Raw genomic sequence first — 21,391 nt, forward strand, 5'->3', positions numbered from 1 at the left:
TAATAATTTTTGTTGTTTTTTTACAAATAATTACTAATGATATTATATCTTATTATTATTTAATATGTTTTAGTGATAATGTCACTTGTTATTGGTTCATTGACGTATTTCCTTCCTTGTTTGTATTTTTGTTATTAGCATCACTTTTCTGCCACTTTGGCTAATTGCAACAATGAAGATGAGTGATGATATGATGAAATTAATGAAGGAACACTCACAAAGACACCCATGTCCTTGCCAGGATTTGAATGGGATCTTCGGTGGTGAGATCAAAAGACAACAACTTATTGAGCTCGGCCATAGCTGTAATTGAAGTACACTATCTGATCAAAAGTATCTGGACACTATAATCACACTTTTCCTGTAACATGTTCCCCAGCACTGGACATTAATATGGGGTGGGTCCACCCTTTGCCTTCATCACAGCCCATACTCTGCCAGGGAGACTTACCACCAGGCAGCTGAATGTTTCGAGTGATGACAGCCTATTCTCCCTGAAGAGCTGTAGCCAGAGTACGTGCTGATGCAGGATTCTAGAGTAAAGTTGATGTTGTAATTCATCACATAGGTGTTCTATAGGGTTCAGATCTCGACTCTGGGAAGGCCAGCTAGTGTTGGAAATTTCCATAATGGAGCGTAAGTAAACTTCATTCATTGGCACCTGCAATATTTTGTACGCTCCCACAATCAATGTGACTGAATGCATAAAGTGGTCAATCTACTGACTCAGCACCAAAGGTCCCAGTTTTCTCCTAGCCTAGGCATGGGTGTTACTTTGTGAAAGTTTCTTCATCGATTTAATCCAATCATCATTCATGCTTACACCACAATTAGTCAACAATGGAAGAAAAGAGATGCAAAAATAAGATAAAATTCAAAATATAAGGAAAAGACAAAAAATGGGTAATGAATAATATTTATATTATATTATTATTATATAATAAATATAATAATATTTTATTATTATGTATATTTAAATGTAAAGAGAAATGTTCTGTAACTTTATACTTACTAACACAATAGTTCCTTTCAAAGTGTGTTTTTCGGTGTTGAAGTTCATACATCTCAAAATAAGGTTCCACATATGTAATCTGGATATAATGCAAGTTTGGGTCCAATTCTTGAACATTCAAAGTGTTGGAGTGTTTCACAATCACAACCTTGTCACTACTAAATCTCTCCTCATAGAAACTCTATAAAAATAAACAAAATATGTAAATAAATGTGGATGTTCACATCTCTATACCACTTTGGAAAGAAGTATAAATATTATTACTCTTATTCCTAGTACAATGTCCAACTAGAATATTACGGGGTGCAAGGGATGACCATTTTGGAATGCCCCAAATATCAATCTCACCTCCACGTAGCACATCCTAGACTGCATTTTGCAAATTAACAGGGGTCTAGCATCTGAACCCACAGCCAGCATAATTCTCTTTGCAGCTTGTGTTGTGTCCTGCTCAAATTTGTCTGACTATAGTGACAAAATGGCCCACATCAAATGATTAATACCTCGTAGATGTCTTTAAGCTTTTAGGATTCTAAAGTATCAGTGTGCAGTGTTGCCATCATTGGAGCTGTCACTCCCACCTTGTTTAGGCACATCAACGATTATGCACATGAGCACTTGAATTTGTCATGGATGTCCATTTTTTCAGGTAATCGTTTTTGATTTGCCTTCTCCACGAGTCTGCCAACTCTTGGATTCGAGTCAATATGGCATGTGGATGAAGTACTCAAAGAATCAAATCTATGCATGTAGGATTGAGTGTCCAAATGAAAATGAGAGCATTTGCTTTTCTCTGGGTGAACTTAATTGTATTCGTCTCTGTAAGCAAACCACAACAAATGCACCACACCTGAGCAGAGGATGTACTGCTTACTGCCTTGCAACTATCCCATCTATCATAGTCAATACCAATAAATGAAAAACTGTCAGATCTTTACCAGTGTCACTTCAGTTATTTTGATAAACATTAAATTACATTAAATACAGTGTTATAATGCAATTGTATTTCATACAGGCTTATTTGTCAGTGTTAAACCATGTGCACCTGACATTCATTTCACAATTTGTAACTGTGCATAGGTAAGAGTTGGAAACATTTGTAAGACCCATTGAACTATTCGGCATAAACATATCTTCACCCCACAAATTTTGAAAGTTGATTGGAAGAAAGCACATCACGGAACTCAGTTGCAAATAGCAGCATTGGACCTGTTTAAAAATATTGCCCACAAGTCAATAAATCAATTCATGCCTCACCAACATACCTTGGCACTAAAATATGTGCAACAGAATTCAGTACCACTCTGAATGGCCGAAATTGTGTGTGAGATGTCGGTCGAATGGCAATTGTCAAAATGTATGAGTTTCACCCAACATAAATTGTGATGCACGTTAACATCTGAATAGAACTGTATAAACACTAAATGCAATATTTCATTGACACTATAAGTAGTGTAATTGATGCTATTATAAACTATATAAATATAAATATAAATATAAATAAATATTATGCAACAAATTATTAGGCATGTATTGTTTTCTAATTGCTTAATTATGACATAATGTGATGATGTGTTATATTCTGATTGGTTTATTGTTTCAGAAGTTTTAATCCGTGCTTAGGGTATATAAAGAGATTTTGCATTACATATCAGCCAGTATTGTGAGAGTGGCTGAGGAGTACAGATGTGTTGTTACAGTGCTTTTCATACTACAGGCCTGTTTGGTTTAATATATAACATTTCTTATTATTCATATTAAATATATTTCTGGTATATTGAACAAAAGGGCTTATATTTTGTATAAAAAATCTGATATTTGTTACATCCAGCTTGTTTGTTGTAATCCACTCATATTTAGAGTCAGGCTTATATCTGTCCCAGCCTGTTATACAAAAATCAATACATAACACAGTGCTAGGTCATTGCCTTTTTAGGACATGCATGTCTGTGCAGGTATTTGTGCTAGGTCAGTGTAGATCAATATTTATTCTCTTTTTCCACTTGTAGGCTATTAGCTTTACAACCTGTCATAGTAAGCATAGAGTTTTGATTTAAAACCCAAAAAATTTTATATAATAAACCGAGGATAAAAATTAATAATATTAACATATTAAATATACACAAGAAATATACAAAGCATACAGCTGAACAAAATATATATATATATAGTAAGTACAAAAGTTTGAATTGAACCCCAGGAAATCTTATATAATAAACCAACAACAAAAATGCCAAATCAAAAATATTGCAATCAGTGTAATAAAAATATATCCAGCCCCAATTTTGCTAGGCACCAAAAAAATTGTGACCCAGGCAAATATAGAACTCCCACAAAAATATGCCCCAAATGCCATAAAATATTTAGCAAGGCATATTTCAATAGACATGTAGGCTCTTGTTCTGCACAGTCATCAACATTGCCCCCACAACCATCTACATCTGGTCTGAAAAGGAAGCATGAAGCACCTGTTAATGCTAGAGCAGCAAAGCAGCCACGCTATGCACCACTTATCCATAGCAGTTTTAATGGCCAACTTAGGGATTACCGGTTTGTATCAGAGCCAAGATGTGGTATTAAGAATTTTTTGAACAGTATAAATCCTGATGTGCAGGCAATTCTAAATGCACAAAATGGCTCTTAAAAGCTGTCTCTCAAATTGTTTACACAATATAAGAAACCAAATGGCACAAAATTTACACAGCCCCGCATAACAGAAACTGTACCTGTATACTCAAATACAAATTCAGACAAAATAATAAGCAGTTTGATAGATCAATTGAATATTAAACACTCTGAATTTGCAACAAAAGAGTCAGGATGGAGCCTATGCGGTTATTCACACAAGTTATATGTTAATATTTCTGAATTCAGCCCATTACAAGGATCTACATATCTGCCATTACCTGCCAATATTAAAAACAAAAGAGCCATGGTTAACATAGAAAATACCGACCAGAAATGCTTTTTGTGGTGTATTTTAGCTGCTTTGTTTCCAGTTTTAAGGAATCCTGAGAGAATAAGTTATTATAAACAGCATGAAAATGATTTTGATGAAGCAATGAAGGGCTTAGAATATCCAATGTCTGTTCAGAATATTGATAAATTTGAAAAAAAGGCAAGGGATATTAATGGTAAACAATTATCTATTAATGTATTTACTTGTTCTACTGGCCGTGGCAATTGTTTGATAGCACCTCTCAGAATCAGTACATTTGATGATGATTCTGCTGTTCCGATTGATCTGCTCTTAATTGAAGGGGATGGCACACACCATTACACTCTGATACATAATCTTGAAGCTTTAGTCAGAACACAACTAGACAAATCTAATAGAATATTTAAGTTGTGCAGAAGATGTTTAACTGTATTTGATGGTCAAAAAATGGTAAATGGGGTTCGTGAAAAAAATGCAAAAATTGCTAAAAACAAGTTAATTGAGCATCTGAAATACTGTGGCAACCATAAACCTGTTCATATGCTTATGCCTAACCCAAATGAAAATGCCAAATTCAAAAAGTTTGAGGCCTTGTTGGAACACCCAGCATATATAGTCTGTGATTTTGAATCAAACCTCAAACCCCTTGCATTCTGCAGTCCAGATCCTGATGAATCTTCAATTACATCATACCAGCTACATGAACCTTCTAGTTTTTATTATGTGGTTGTACAGGATGGGGTTGTTAGTAAAGAAGATTTATACATGGGAGCAGATGCCATCAAAGAATTTGCAGATAGAATAGAAAATAAGTGTCATGACATAGCATCTAATATCTTATTAAAATCAAAACCCATGTTGCCTTTAACAGAGAAACAGATTGAAGATTTCAACAATGCAGAAAAATGCCCGGTATGTGATTCTGAATTTTCAGATACAAATATCAAGGTACATCACCATTCTCATACAGATGGTAAATTCTTAATGGCCCTGTGTAATAGCTGTAATATTAAGATCCAGAGACCAAAATTTGTCCCTATATTTTGCCATGGTGCATCCAATTATGATTTTCATCATTTGATCAGATACGAGGGGTTTGACAAGCAGAATTTAAATATTTTAGCTGAAAATAATGAGAAATATATTGCCATTAGCAAGATAATTAAAGTTAATGGTGTTCCTATCCACTTAAGATTTCTTGATTCATACAGAATTCTGTCTGCTAGCCTGGCTACACTGGCCACTCAATTATCTGATGATCAATTCAAAATCACATGTGCTTTGTTTCCAAATCAGGACCTGAAATTAATTAGGCAGAAGGGTGTATATCCATATGACTATGTTACAGATTTTTCTAAATTTGATGAGTGTGCTCTGCCACCACAACAAGACTTTTACAGCAAAATCAGAGGATCTGGAATCACTGATGATGATTATCACCATGCCCAGTTGATGTGGAACAATTTAAAATGCAAGTCATTTGGTGATTATCACAAAGCATATTTAAAACTTGATGTGACCCTCTTAGCTGATATACTTCAGGCATTTAGAAAATCTTCCATGCAAAATTATAAGCTGGATCCAATGTATTTTTACAGTGCTCCGGGCCTAGCATGGTCTGCAATGTTTTTAAACACTAAAATGCAATTGGATCTGATCCAGGATCAAGATATGTATCTGTTTATGGAACAATGTATAAGAGGAGGCATGGTGCAATGTTCTCAGAGATATGCCAGAGCAAATAACAAATATATTCCCGATTATGATTCAGCACTGCCATCAAATTATATACTGTATGTAGATGCAAACAGCCTCTATGGTTATGCTATGATGAAAAAACTGCCATATGCAGGGCTTGAGTGGGTTGAAGATTTCAACATTGAAGATCTTAAGGATTTTGATGATAGTAACTATGGCCTGTTCTTAGAGGTTGATCTGACAATTCCTGATGATTTACACAACACATTTTCTGATCTGCCCCCAATTCCTGAGGTTGAGTGCTCACCTGGCTCTAAACAGAAGAAATTGATGATGACTCTAGAGCCAAAACAGGGTTATGTCATATATTACAAAAACCTCCAGTTCCTGATGAAACATGGTGTTCAAGTGAGTAAAGTTGGCAAAGTTTTGAGGTTCAGGCACTCAAGATGGTTGAAGCCATATATTGATACAAACACAGAGCTTCGAACATCTGCAATGAGCCAATTTGATAAGACCTTGTTTAAATTGATGGTCAATTCAGTGTATGGCAAAACAATTAAAAATGTCAGAAAACATATTGATGTTAAAATAATTACTGACCCCAGCCGGAGCAAAAAATTGATTGCAAAGCCTAATTTCAATTATAGAAGAATTTATGATGAAAATATGGCACTTTTTAATATGAAAAAAACAAAGATTAAGTTTGATAAACCTATTTATGTAGGGGCTGTGATATTGGAATTGGCCAAATTACACATGTTAAAGCTCTATTATGATGTGCTGAAACCTTTTTATGGTGATTGTGTAAAATTGATGTACATGGACACAGATAGTTTTGTTCTTGATATTCAAACAGAAGATGTTTATCAAGATATAGCACAACCTGAATTGTTTAAATATTTTGATACCACTGAACATTCAAAATTTAAACCCCACAACAAAAAGGTGCCTGGCAAGTTAAAAGATGAGACACTTGGTGATGTTATTGTGGCATTTGCTGGGTTAAGGGCCAAGATGTACAGCTTTGAAACATGTAGTGGTGCTGTTGCAAAAAAAAGCCAAGGGCATTGGCAGAGTAATTGTTGACAAAGAGCTTGAATTTGAAGATTACAAAAATTGCCTCAAATCATGTAGCACAATCAGAACATCAGAAAATAGAATTCAGAGTGTGGATCACTTGTTGACTACAAATATTGTAGGAAAAGTGGCTCTGGACCCACATGATGATAAGAGATGCATTTTGTCATGTGGCATACATACTCTACCATGGGGTCATTGTGATTTGAAAAATGGCAATCAATGCCCAATTACAGAGCATGATTTGAAATAAATAAACATGCCTATGAACTTATTTGGGTTCAAAAAACAGGCTATTATGGACCTGCCAACACCACAACCCTCTCCTGATATAATATCTAAACTAAGTGCTTTGTTAATTATTCATCTGAACAGCATACTTACAGATGTTGATGATAAAACAGGTAAAACATTGTACATATTTAACAATAATTTAAATCACTACCAATTACCTGTAGGTGGTCAATTGCAATTTATTACAACCGCTGAGGGTAATGTCAAGATTTCAATAGGGAGAAATATTTATAGAATTAAGCACTCAAACATGGTTTCTGGCACTGTTTATACTGTTTCTGCTGGTGACTGCTTATATATTGAAGTCCCGGGATCCTATGACAAGCTTATACCCTTTTTTATAGAATTAAGAATCAGATATTCAATAATAAATAACCACTAAAACAAAAATGCCTAATGATATATTTGGCCATACAAGACATGAAGATCACAGTGATGAGATTCTGATGCTTGATGTCAGAGTCAAGAAATTAAGAAGTGATTTACAAGCTTTACAAACCACACTCAATGCCAGTCTTCAACTAGAAATTACAAATTTGCAATCACAATGCATGGACCCTCTTCTTAAAATTGATTCTGAACTCAAATTATTGCTTCAGAAATATACTGATTTGGCCACATTGGATAATTTTCAAAGTTTAGAAGAAGCTGTAGCAGCTCTTCAAGCCAAATTTAAGACCCAGGCCACCAACTCTGAGCAATTGAAACAACAATTGGAAGAGCAGATAAACAATGTCCAGACACAGCTCCAAACAATTGTCAAAAGCATAAAATCACAAGAAGATTTTGATCTAGTGATTTCCACTCTAAAGGAACAGATTCAATCACTCCAGATACCTAATCTGGGCCCTCTAAACAATGCCATAGCCGAGGTTAAAGAAAAAATTGAGTCACTTGAAAATTTTATGAACAACTTGCCATCTTCTGATGCTTTGAGTGCAATAACTCGGAGTGTTGCCAACATTAAGCTGCAACTTGAAACATATGAAGATTTTGGAAAAATTCAAAGTACCATAACCCATCTTGAGGGTACAATAGCAGCAGTGCAAAGTGATTTGACAAATGTACAAGAAACTCTAGAATCCCGATTGCCTGGGATTGTAGATACCCTTGTCAGTGTCCAGCAACAGATCACAAAACTTGAAAACCTCAACACTGAATCTGAGCTATCTCATTTTCATCATTTGATTGATGATATCCAAACAAAGCTTGAAATTTTACAACAATCAACACCTACTCAGGCAGATATAGCCCTGCTCCAAAATGCTATGCAAAATGTGGCTGATGCTTCTGAATTAAATAATGTGAAATTGGCACTTGAATCTTTGCAAAATACTGTATCAAATCTGCCTACATCACAGGAACTTAAAAATATTAAGAGGGCAGTGAATCGCATATTGAAATCAGAAGATATCAAGAATATCCAGACAGAGATCAAACAACTTACTCAGACAGTGGCCACTCTACCAACCAATCAACATATTAATGAACTGCATGCCCTGTTTGAGGATATCAGAAGACAGGTCCATGATCTTACTGCTCAAAATTCAAAATTGGCAGTTATTGAAAATTTGCAACAAATTGTAGCTAATATCAAGCAACAGCTAGGGACCATGGAATCCAATCAAGCAAATGCTCTGTCTGTTTTTGCCACCCAGCTACAAATTGTGCAACAATACAAGAAACTTGTTGTGGACATAAAAATCAAGCCAGGCCATGATGATGTTGTTAGGACCATCAATGAGCACCTTGAATCTGTAACAAGCAGATTGCTTAGAGCAGAAAAAGAAATAACAGGCATAATCGAGAATCCTAAACATACAGTAATTCTTGAATTGTACAGCATCCCCAACAAAGAATATGATTCACCATTTACACCAGGTGGCAAAATATATATGCTGTCCCCTGCACAATTTTATTACCAGTTTTTTGTTGGGGGCACACTGAGACAATTCAAGATCAAATATTGGCTTCAACCACAGGCACACCACTACCCCACCTTATCAATAACAAATGCTGACAACAAACCAAAAATCACCAGTGTAGAGTTAGAGGATTTTACAGATCCCAATACATTAGAAACATCTTATGCTGAAGATGATGGCTCTCTGGAATTTCATGTACAAATAGGAGACAAATTATATTTAGAAAATCCTGTAGTATCAGCTGCTGAACACCCCATAGTTGCAATATTCTTGTTTTCATATTATGTCTAGACAAATTATTGTTGATGAATTACACAGACAAGCCAGACATAATTATAAGAGACTGCCAGTAGTCACAAAAGGCATAGATGATTTATGGCAGAGCGACTTGATTGAGATGGCAAGTGGACAGCTGAAAAACTTAGACAAAATCAACAAGGGCTACAAGTATCTACTCACTGTAATAGACACATTTTCAAAATTTGCCTGGGCTGTGCCACTCAAATCCAAGACTGGAAAATGTGTTACAGAAGCCTTCAGGACAATCATCAATCAGAGTGGAAGATCACCGTGCTATTTGCAAACAGATAATGGCAAAGAATTCTATAATTCTGTGTTCCAACAATTTATTAAAAGCCAGTCAAAACAACATTATTCGAGTTACAGTGATCTCAAGGCCTCAATTGTAGAGAGATTCAACAAAACCCTAAAAAATCTTATGTATAAACAATTTGCACTTCAAGGTAATTATAAATGGCTTAATATTCTTCCAAAACTTCTACATAAATATAACAACTCGGTCCATTCCACAATCAACATGAAACCCTCTGAAGTAACTTCATCTGATGAGCAAAAATTGATCAGGACTGTTTATTATCCTAGATACCAGCCAACAACAAGAAAAGCCAAATACAAGGTGGGTGATCAAGTAAGAATCAGCAAATATAAGCACTTATTCAAAAGAGGCTTTACAAGAAACTGGAGCACTGAATTATTTACAGTGGTTCAAGTTAAACCTGGGACCCTTAACACATATATAATAAAAGACCACCGAGGAGAAATTCTCAAAGGCCCGTTCTATGAAGAAGAACTCAACAAAAATAAACAGCCTGACACAATGCTCATAGAAAAAATCATCCGCAGAAAAGGCAACAAGTTATTTGTCAAATGGCTAGGACTTCCAGAACACAGCTGGATCGATGCAGACAAAGTGATAATATGAGCACCTGGGATGTTATAAAGAGGCTGCCAGAACCTGAACAGCAGATTAAGAGAAATGGCAAGTTGCTGCCTGATAATATTAGATGTCTTATTGTTGGGCCATCAGCTTGTGGTAAAACTACACTAATGATTGATAATTTTTTATTGGCACCCAACTGGTTAGACTGGAAAAACAGGCACTTGTATGTTTTCTCTAAGAGCTTGGAACAATTAAAATATCAGCAGCTGATGAAGCTATATGATGGATTGGATATTGCCACTTTTGAATCAGATGTTAAGCCACTCCACGAATGTCTCGATAATTCTGTTGTTGTGTTTGATGACATTATACTGGATAATCAAAACAAGGTTAGAAATTTCTTTACACAGGGCCGACACAAAAACATTGATTGCTTCTACCTGGCACAGACTTTTTCTAAAATACCGAAGCAGCTGATCCGAGACAACAGCAATTTTATATGTGCGTTTCATCAAGATCATACCAACCTCAAACACATACATGATGAATATGTAGGTGGGGACTTGAGCTACAATGATTTTTCCAAGTTTTGCAGTAGGTGCTGGAACCAGGACAGTTATGGGTTTGTCACAATTGATATGACAAGAAAACCCAATAGTGGTAAATATAGAAATAAAATTAACAATTTTCTAGACATTGAAACATATATAAATAACCATGAAAAGGCCAATCATTGATGATCTTAAATTAAGAGATTATCTTGTAAAAAGATTTAAGGGATGGAAATCAGAGAACCGAGGAATTTATGAACAACACAAACAAACAGAACAGCCAATTATTGATGCTATTAGTGAATTAGGTAAAAATATCAAAACTGTTACAGAGCAAAATCAAAATTTGATCACAGAGCTTGTACCTGTAGCTGCAAGGAACATATTAGATTATCCAATCACTTCACTTTCTAGTATTCATACACCTAGTCCTGTTGCTCCTCGAAGAATTGAAGCTACTCTGGATCCTATTGAATTGGGTGTTCTTGCTCAAAAATATTTAAGCACACCTAAAGACAACAAAGATGAGGTTTTTGGCTTATATGCTGACACAGAGCGTGATGGTAGCATCATACATAGAATTGGCAATTTCAGAGTAACATTTATGGGAGATGATCTTATTGTATATTCAGAATCTCATCTTGGAGAAAAAGGTGGTTTTGTTAAATATCCCGGCACACCTGGATTGTGGGAACTGATGACTAGGAAAAGGCCTGGCAGCTATACAGATCAAGATTATGAGCATTACAAAGAAATATTAATAAAATCAGATGCTCTATACCAGAACAATGATCCCACACAAAAAAGAGTCAAGTCTAGCAGTGGAACAAAATACAACAATTTAATCAAGCCCATATGGTCACAGATCAAGACTGGCAGTGGAATCAAACAATACAACACCCTGCCTAAAGAATTTGTCTGGGTTGATGATGTCAGGAAACTTGTAGATAGGTTATTGGTGATAGCTGGGGAGGAAAATGCTGGCAACCACAATTTTTACAATGAAAAGGTTGGAATTATGGACATGATAAGCACAAAATTGTCTAATTTTATAGTGAATGACACTAAGGGGATTGGATATCTTATAAAAATTATTAATACTCTACCACCTAAATTTTGGAATATTTCTGAGGGTCGGGGGTTGGTTAATGACATTATAAACAAGCTGCCATTTGAACTACATATTCCAGGCTATCAGTATTGTGGTCCAGGCACAAAACTAGATCATAGATTAAACAGAGGTGATCCTGGTGTTAATCCCCTAGATGCTGCTTGCAGAGACCATGACATAGCATACAACACACATACTGATCTTGACAAGAGACATGTTGCAGACAAGAAATTAGAAGAGGCTGCATTTGGTAGATTTGTAAGCAAAGATGCTTCTTTAAGTGAGAGAATAGCAGCATACGGAACCACCATAGCTATGAACAGCAAACAAAAACTGGGGTGGGGGCTGTGAATATGTATATAATAAACCTAGGATGAAGGCCAAGGGTGTTATGTATCAAATACCTTATGCAGGTCTTAAATCTCTTAAAACTATTGATAGTCTTTTAACCAAAAAGCAGCGCAAGAAAAAAAATTCTTGTATTGCCAAGGGCCATGGTATGAAATTGTTGCTTAGTACCCCCAATTAAAAAAATTACAACAATCTAGAAAAAAATCACATGTGGGGGGTTTCATATTTACTATCCCGGCCATCTTAGCAGCACTTGGGGCTGTTGGGAGCTTGGCTGGGGGATCAGCTGCCATAGCAAAAACAGTAATAGATGCCAAGAAGAATAGGGCAGTATTAGATGAATTGAAGCGCCATAACCTGGCCATGGAGAAACAAGGCAAAGGTGTTAAGAGAGCCATGAATAAGTTTAAAAAAAACAAGAGCCACTTACAAACCAAGATATTGAAGCTTTAATCAAGCCACTGGGCATCAAAAATTTTAGAGGTGTGTACATGTCTGATTCTTTGCCAGAGCAACCACTCAACAAAGAGTGTGGCATTGTTAATTTGGATAAGTACAAAAATCAGGGCACTCACTGGATCTGTTATCTTAAATATTTAAAAAATGAGGCATTTGTGTTTGATTCATTTGGAGGTGTTCCACCTGAAAATTTAGTAAAATATCTAAAATCAGCTAATCTTTATTACAATAATGCCCGTGTTCAAAATTTCAAAGATGTTAATTGTGGACATTTGTGTTTATCTGTTCTTAGATATATGTCTCAAATAAATAAACCATCAATTGAAAATTTTCAAAAAGCCTTGTGGTATTTAAAACATCATGGGGGTATTCCATCTCACCAGCCAAAATTCAATATTGAAACTCAAATTACATGATGATATAGTGTATCCCAAAACAATAGCTCTCAGAGCATTTTATGGCATGTACTTGATCCCTAATATTACACACCACAACAACACAATTGCAGTTGGTGACCAAAAAATTGTCATCACTCCAGGGCAGTATAATCTATCTACTCTAAATGCTCAGCTACCCAGAGGTATAATATTAACTCAAAATTCTGTCACTCACAGAGTAGAGATTGTATCTGCTACAGAAACAGTGGATCTGGGTACTATAGGAGAACTGTTAGGCTTTGAGAACAACACAAAACTTGAACCGGCCATCAAACACACTGCTATTAATATACCTAAGTTCTTAGCCATAGAGACTCTAAATATTCACTGTAATGTGGCCGAGGGTATGATCACCAAATCAAATGGCATAGGCACTCACAAACAAACTGGCATCATTGCAACATTCAAACCTAACTCTGAATTTATGGAGCCCATCATCTACACTCCATCACCAACATTATATTTTCCTGTGTGCCATAATAGAATAGATTACATTGAGTTGATGGTCACTAATGAAAAAGAAGAATTAGTTGATTTTGCTGGAGCCACAACAACTGCAATCATAGAGATTAATATTTAAATAAAAATACATACAAAAAAAATGGAAAATATTGAGAGTTATGAGCTACAATCATTCCCCCCAAACAGGAGGACCTTTGCAAATTTAAATCAACCCAACACAGAGATTGAGGTTGATCTTCATGTAGGGGATGGCTTTATACACCCCCACAGAGCAGATCTATACATCAAATTTGATGTTGTAAAGCTCGATGGAACAGATTATCCGGCAAATTCAAATATAAGTTTGGTAGATAATTTTGTGCCGCATCTGTTCTCTGAAATTGAGATCAGAAAACATGGTGTTGTTATAAACAGAGTGGATTATCCCGGCATTACCTCCACAGCTTTGGCCACACTAAAATTATCCAAAACCGAGGCTTCTTACTACAAAATAGGTGGATTTGAGGCTGGTGATAAAATTATATCTAAGAGCCACACAGTGCTGTTCCCTATGCGCCTGTTGCCAGGATTCTTCTCAGATTACAAAGATATTATGTGGAAGGGTGGTTTAAGAATTACATTTAGAAGAGCTGCCAATGATAATAATGCTTTGATGAGGTACAGTTCATTAAATTCTACTGGGGCAGCTCTGCCTAACACCCTACCTGATGAAGGCAAATGCCTTATTCAGACTATGGAGCTAAGAATCCCGGTTGTTGAATATGAAGCCAGTTATGCTCTTAAATACAAAGCAGATATAATAAAAAATCCACAGGTTCCTTTACAATTTTATACATATCAATGTGTACAGAAGCCTGCCGCTGGTACTTATTATGAGTTTGATGCTACAAATTCATTCTCCGGTATACAATATGACATGCCGGATTTTGTGGTGGTACTGTTTCAGACTGGAAGACACAATAATCAGGAAAAAAATTCAAGTAAATTTGATAACTGCAACATCAAGAACATTTATCTTAAAAATGGCAGAAATTAGGTATTTCCTAGAGAAAATTATAATTTAGACATGTCCAAGGATGATTTCCTTAAATTATATGAAGCATTTACAGCATACAAAAGGGTCACTACTGGCAATACTGACATGTATTACACACCAGATGAATTCAAAGCACCCATGTTTGTCATCAACACTTCAAAAAGGAAACAAGTTGTGGTTAATGACAGGACAAACATTAAAATTATCTGTGAATTCCACAATACACTCCCTGATGACACTATATGTAGTGTTATTCTCATAGGTGAAAAATCATATGTTTATGATGTAAGAAATGAGAGAGTCACAGAACAATTCTAGAAGAATTACATTATCTTAATACTAGATATACAAGTTGAGCCTGGTGCCCAATTGAACTTAAACCGGAAGTGGACCGGAAGTAAATATGTGTGTGTGTGTGTGTGTGTGTGTGAGGGGGGGTGAGGGGGGTATGTGTGGGTGTACATGTGTGTGGGTGTGGGTGGGGGTGGCTTAGATTTAAGTGCTTACAAAAAAAATATCAAGAGGGGCTTATTTTTAACAAGCTTATGGACAAAAATCTCACAGAAGTGCCTTTTGTAAGTGTAGGCAAATCAATCTGAGAGGGCTCATCATTTGTACACTGTAGTTTCGGGAAATTCCCGAGGGCATTTTTACAAAAATCTTGGGTTAGACAGGGTGCTACACTTGAGCAAGAAACTCATATGGGCATGTTGAGCTAGTTTTAAGTGTAGGCAAATCTGCCTGAGGGGGGTTCATCATTTGTTGAGTTTATAATAGCATCAATTACACTACTACTATAGTAATTAATATGTTAATGGAAACATGAATTGAAAGACCTTACTAAATAGAATACATTCACCTAAATTGATATAAATTAAAATCTAAATAGTAATTTATTACCTGAAGACGACTAAATATTTCTGATAACTTGGTAAGCATAGGTTCTTTGTACACAAATTCACAGCAATCTAGATCTCCAAAACCTGCTCCATAAAACACAACTCGAAAGTATGTTCCTAACTCTCGTTTTGATTTGTGCTTACCAATTTCTGTGAATATTTTTTGCAGTTTTCTGAAAATAGATGAAGACATCAATAATACATTTTGAGTATAGAATCTACTTTAATAATAACTGTGCTTCGTTTGCCTTAATAAAGTGTATACATTCAATAGCTATATGAAAAAAAATCTTATTAAAATTTTAGTAATTTTTTAAAGAAAGTTGAATCATGTAAAGTACAAGCAATGTTACAAAGAAATGATGAAACAAAGGGGGAGGAGAAGGGGGCAAGAATATTTGATGGAGGAGGTCACACCCTAAACAAAACTCACCTCCATGGCAGAACACCCCTTCGAGTGTTCTTGACTTGGCAACATGTGGTTAGAGCATTGACTTCCATTGTCAACATTGTCTACCTTTCTACACTCTGTCTCAGGAATCTGTGTAGCAAGACCATGCATAAAGGTAAAGAAGGGAAGAAAGTGAATAGGCAGGGCATAGCAGTGTGCACTGCTGCAAATGGCTGGTAGCTGCAGCTGCATTTTCTCCTCCATGCATTCATTTTCCCTCTCAGATGTTAATTGGTTCAGCCTCTCCAGTAAATATTTGTGCAGAGAACTTGTTTTCATTCACTTGCTCCAGAGATTCCCAGGACAATGTGTAGACCAGGGCTCGCAAATTTTTATTTTCAAGTAACTTACCAATCAAACTCAAGAAACTAGGTAAAAATTGAAGTTTGGGTGCTTCCAACAGGGTGCACACCACAAATGAGAGTACTAACAATTCAGCTATGCAAACGTCCCATGACTAAATAGTATACATAAAATGAATAATTGATCTGGAAGCACTTTTTATTATTCTATTATTTTTGTTTGTTGGAGGGAGGTGTCATGCAAAGAGAACACTAGCAGATCAAGGACCACCTGCTTCTCTCTGACATCATCACTGACTACTCTTGACTACAATCATCCCAAAACTTTCAGGGGTGGACAAGCATGGAAACAAAGCAACAGGTGTGAAGTGAAGCATTTTTAAATCACCTGCAACACACAGAACATGGTTCATCAGAAAGTGGAACATGCACCTGCAATTTTAGCAGCCATAAATGGGCAAGCATGTCCTTGTAAGCTACGAGGGGCATTCAAGTCAATCCTGGACTTTATTTTTATACAGGTTTAAATACAAATCCCAGGGTGGAGGTAGTGCATGCAGCAGGAACTGGCAACTGTGTCCTGTTACTGATAGGCGGTGCTCATTGCACATGCCAGTCCAGAGACCAGTATTCAAGATGGTGGACAACAGTGTGAACGTGTACACAGAACAGCATGTGATGATGAAGTTTTTAGTGAAGGAGGGCATCAAACCAGCTGAAATTTACACAAGACTGCAAGCACAGTAAGGTGATGAAACACTCAGCCGTAGTAAGACATTTGAATGGTGCAAGTACTTCAAAGATGGTCATACGTCTGTCACTGACAATCCAGGTCGTGGTGGTTCCCAGCCCACAGCAGTCATTCCTGGAAACATTCAGCACGTGGAACAGCTTTTCATTGATAATCGTCGCATAACCTGTCATGAAATTGCTAAGGTGTGCAATCTTTCTCTAGAAACAGTAAACACAATAATTCATGACATTTTGCTATTCCAAAAAGTTAGTGCATGCTGGGTACCCAAACAGCTTTCCACTTTTGACCAGCACAGAAGAGTTGAAGTCTGTTTCTGCAGCACAATGCAAGACCTCATACCGCTCAACACACTATGCAACCATTCCAGGAAATCGGCTGGGAATTATTGCCACATCCCCTTACAGTGCGGACTTAGCATCAAGTGATTTCAACCTGATTGGACCCCTAAAAGAATTCCTCAGAGGTCAACATTTCAGCAGTGATGACGAAGAGAAGCAGGCTGTCTTGGAATGGTTCAAACGTACTGACAAATCTTTCTGTGCCAAAGCATTCCAGGCATTAGTTAAAAAATGGAATAACAGTATAAATGTAGCAGAGGAGTACATACAAAAATAAAATCAGTTTCCACCCCTTCAAAGTTTTTTCTTTCATTTTATAAACTCAAAAGTCCCGGATTGACTTGAACGCCCCTCGAACGATAGCTTCCCTTGTGAGAAGTGCAATTGTAAAAGAAACTCAATACTAATTTATATACTTAATATAAATTTGTCATTCATATCATCATTTAAAAAATAGTAATCACTAACCTACTCTCCAAAAATCAGAATATCTTCTTTCAGAGAACTCTTATATCATTATTTAGAGCAGTTACTGATACTATGTTGTTTTCATTTGCAAGTCACCTCTTTGAAATAACTATGAAATTACACAATTATAGTACAATAATCAAGCATTAAAGCATTTATCAGGTTCTCTGAAGATTTTATGACAACATAATAGTATTTCATGGTAAGGGGAATACACAACGTGGTTGATAATATAAGACGAAAGCGAGTTACTAAAGATACAAAGGCTGTTGCAGAGAAGGTGAGACTAATTCCTGTATAGGAAAACAGCGACCTCCATTGGCTAGCAAATGTACTAGGGTGAAAATTCGGTTCATTAGCTGCCGATTGAGACCAAAATGAGCGCAATAGGTCAAAAAGTCATGACTGCGTAGCAGTTGAAACACAAGCATGTACATGGACCCCTCCAAGAATCATTAAAATGAAACAAAAAAATACAAACAACAAAATTTTTATTCAGAATCAGCCATATCGAGTAGACGTACATCTTTTTCAAAATAGGCACCATTGACAGCTAAGCAAGCGGCCATACGTGCCACTTTGTGAATGTCTTTGAAAATTCGTCGTCAGGTAGCGAACTGAAGAAAACTTGCGCTGCGGTGATCACTTCTTCTTTCATGAAATGACGACCATGTAAAGTGGCCTTTAAAAATGGAAATTGCCAAAAGTAGCAGGGTGCAAGGTCCGAGCTGTATGCTGGATGTGGGAAAATTTCTATTTTTCTCTTCATTGCGTAATCCTGACAAGCCCGCACAGTATGCTGGCGTGCATTATCGTCGTGAAATGTGAAGGAGTTCTTCAAATGCAGCCTCTCTTTTGCTATGTGCTGGCTCAGAGTCTCAATGACTCCTTGGTAATACTGTGGTTCTACTCAGTCTGTCTTGATTGGCATATGCCTGTTAAAACATTGAATATGTTTCCGCAGCACTTTTCCCTAACACCAACAAAATTTTATGGCATGTCGCTGTTCATCTTGAATACTCATTGCGAAAAACAATGTTATACACAAAAACCTGGAGGGGTAAACGAAACACGTTCCACATAAATCAACACAGCTGCTCACTAATGTGGTTTCGCAACATGTGACAACTTGCTACAGAAACCGAATGAGTCATCCTACACGACGCAACTAGTGCCAAAACCATAGGCAGTGATGCCAAGCCAGGAAAAAATCTGTCTCACCTTCTCTGCGACAGCCTTTGTATATCCGCAAAACTTACTTGTAAATGTTCTATTAATTTCGGTGGTCTCTGCTACCATCCACTTGGGAACTCAATGCTTTACTGTTAGGTTTACCCTAGGTTGAAATTTACAATAGAACGGGAAAACCAAGGCATCATTAACTTCCCAGATGTAACCATCAAATAAAGGGGCAACGAATTCACCACCACAGTCTATAGAAAACCAGGTGCAGGGAACCAGTATATCCACTCCCTTTCCAACCACCCACCCCAACATAAACCAATGTATGGCTTAACTTCTACAGAAGAGTTTTCTCGCACTGTTCAAGTGAAGAAGATTTCAAGGAAGAAGTTGCCATAGTTACAGTCATAGGACTTCAAAATGGATACACAGTACATCAACTCTCTACATGGTGCAGCAAAGCGGAAATGCAAGTACGAGAACCTAACCTACAACACCCAGCCAACATCAATAAAGCTAAATGGTTTGCCTTCCCTTACCACCAGACTACATCCAACCGCCTAGCCAAGACCCTGAAACAATATGACATCAAACTCACACACAAGGCAGTGAACAAAATAGCACGTGCCCTAAGCAAACACAAGAGAGCATCCTTTCCCCACTAGACAACACAGGTGTATATGATGCCCTGTGTGAGTGCAATTCACATTACATTGGCAAATCCATCAGATCTGTCAATGAGCATATACAACAGCACTTAACGGATGCAAAAAAATCCCAACCCACTACCGGACTAGCAAGGCACCTCAAGTTCAACAAACTCAGGATCCAAAAAAGTTTCTGTTAGGCATATATCGCACAACCTAATTGACACCAAAATCAAAGACACGCATGCAATTATGCACTTTCTGCATGAGCTGAACATCAACAGTGGTCAGGCTCATCATGTTTGGCTCCTGCTATTACAACAACTCAAACCCATCATGTGCAGCAGACAAAATGGCTACACCAGCGCCCCTAGCGGTAGTTGAGAAACAACAGGAACCAGAAGTCAACCTAACAGTAAAGCATCGAGTTCCCAAGTGAATGGTGTCAGAAGCCACCGAAATTAATAGAACCTTTACAAGTAAGTTTCGCGGATATATTTTTAGTAACTCGCTTACGTCTTATATAATAGAATTACCTAAATAGTAATGCAAATTGCTAAAATATTTATATGAATTTGATTGTATATATTTCACTCACCCATGAATATTGGCCAATTTTTTGAAATCTCTGTGTGCTTCTGCTATTGGAACCATGATTTTGTAAACTTCATTCACCATCTCATACAAACCAGCCTGCAATTTAAAACAATTTATATCTGGTAAGGTCAATAACACTCAATGCATTATTCATAATCATAATTTGTTTTAAGCCTTTTCATTATTTCAGTTGTCATAATCTTTTAAATGTATATTGAAGCTTTCTAACAACCAAAAGCAATGAAATGAATGAAGCACAGGTGCAGTTGGCCCTATAGTGCACAAGAGCAGTGAACCCCCAGTAACGCACGGTATTCACTACCAGAATGAACAATAAACAATGTCATTACATTTTTGCAAATTTTCACCAACATTTCTATGCAAGAATTGATGTATTTGCAGCCATAACATAGAGAATTATTTTGCTGAGAAAGAGAAACAGGATAGAAAATTAGATAAGATCTCATCAAACAAAATATTACTAATTGCATATGTTGGCTTTGACGTCCTCCACATGCCGTGAAAATTTGTTAGTGTTGTATGGTGATTACTGGTGTGTGTGTGTATACAGGGTGTCGCAAAACTCTTTCAACAACGCTTAGGTGCTGGTAGATAACATAAAAACAAGTAACTTTTCCCTATAAAGTTTACCTCGAAAGTGCTTAGTTTCTGCGCTATAAGCGCTTAAAATATATCCTGTACGTATGCAACCCAACACAGCAAATGCTTTCTCTGACATAACTACCAGGGGCGCGTGGCAGGGTTGCCACTAGCGTTCCTCGTTAAGAGACACGACTTGAAAACAACAACTTGGGAGTCTTGCCTGAGGTATTTATAAACTGACCAAGACAAATAATGGACAGACTGAAATTCAAGATTACTCATTCTAAAATATCTCCATAATTGATTTGGTTTATTTTAATTCGCTTTTCTGCAACCTTTGGCTAATCGCAAAGATGAGGATGATATGATGAAATAACAAATGACACCAGGATTTAAACCCAAGATACCTGGCGCCGTACCGAGCTGTGCTAACCACATCACCATGGAGTGTTTCGTGTATCATACGATATCAACAATTGCAAGGGAGACGTGAGATATGGGATATCCACGAACGAACAAATGTAAACATGATGTGTTTGCTGCCTCGTTTCGAACACGCAGAGCCACCTCCCCGTGCCGGAGTGGTTAGCACATCGCGCTACGACGCCAAGGGTTC

General features: G+C 36.8%; 1 protein-coding gene across 3 annotated transcripts in view; it reads right to left on the reverse strand.

The window, feature by feature from the left end:
- LOC145984375 (dedicator of cytokinesis protein 7-like) overlaps positions 1-21,391 on the reverse strand; it is a 138,746-nt gene that overhangs the window by 24,515 nt on the left and 92,840 nt on the right. For all 3 annotated transcript variants that reach the window (XM_083118035.1, XM_083118037.1, XM_083118036.1), the window contains 3 exons: positions 20,174-20,268; positions 15,435-15,606; positions 1,013-1,193 (listed from right to left, as the gene is read on the reverse strand). In XM_083118035.1, coding sequence (XP_082974161.1) covers positions 1,013-1,193; positions 15,435-15,606; positions 20,174-20,268 — 448 coding nt within the window. The remainder of the gene's footprint in view (positions 1-1,012; positions 1,194-15,434; positions 15,607-20,173; positions 20,269-21,391) is intronic.

The sequence above is a fragment of the Lepisma saccharinum genome, chromosome 2, assembly GCF_977018435.1.
Source record: "Lepisma saccharinum chromosome 2, izLepSacc3.1, whole genome shotgun sequence".
NCBI classification, from domain to species: domain Eukaryota; kingdom Metazoa; phylum Arthropoda; class Insecta; order Zygentoma; family Lepismatidae; genus Lepisma; species Lepisma saccharinum.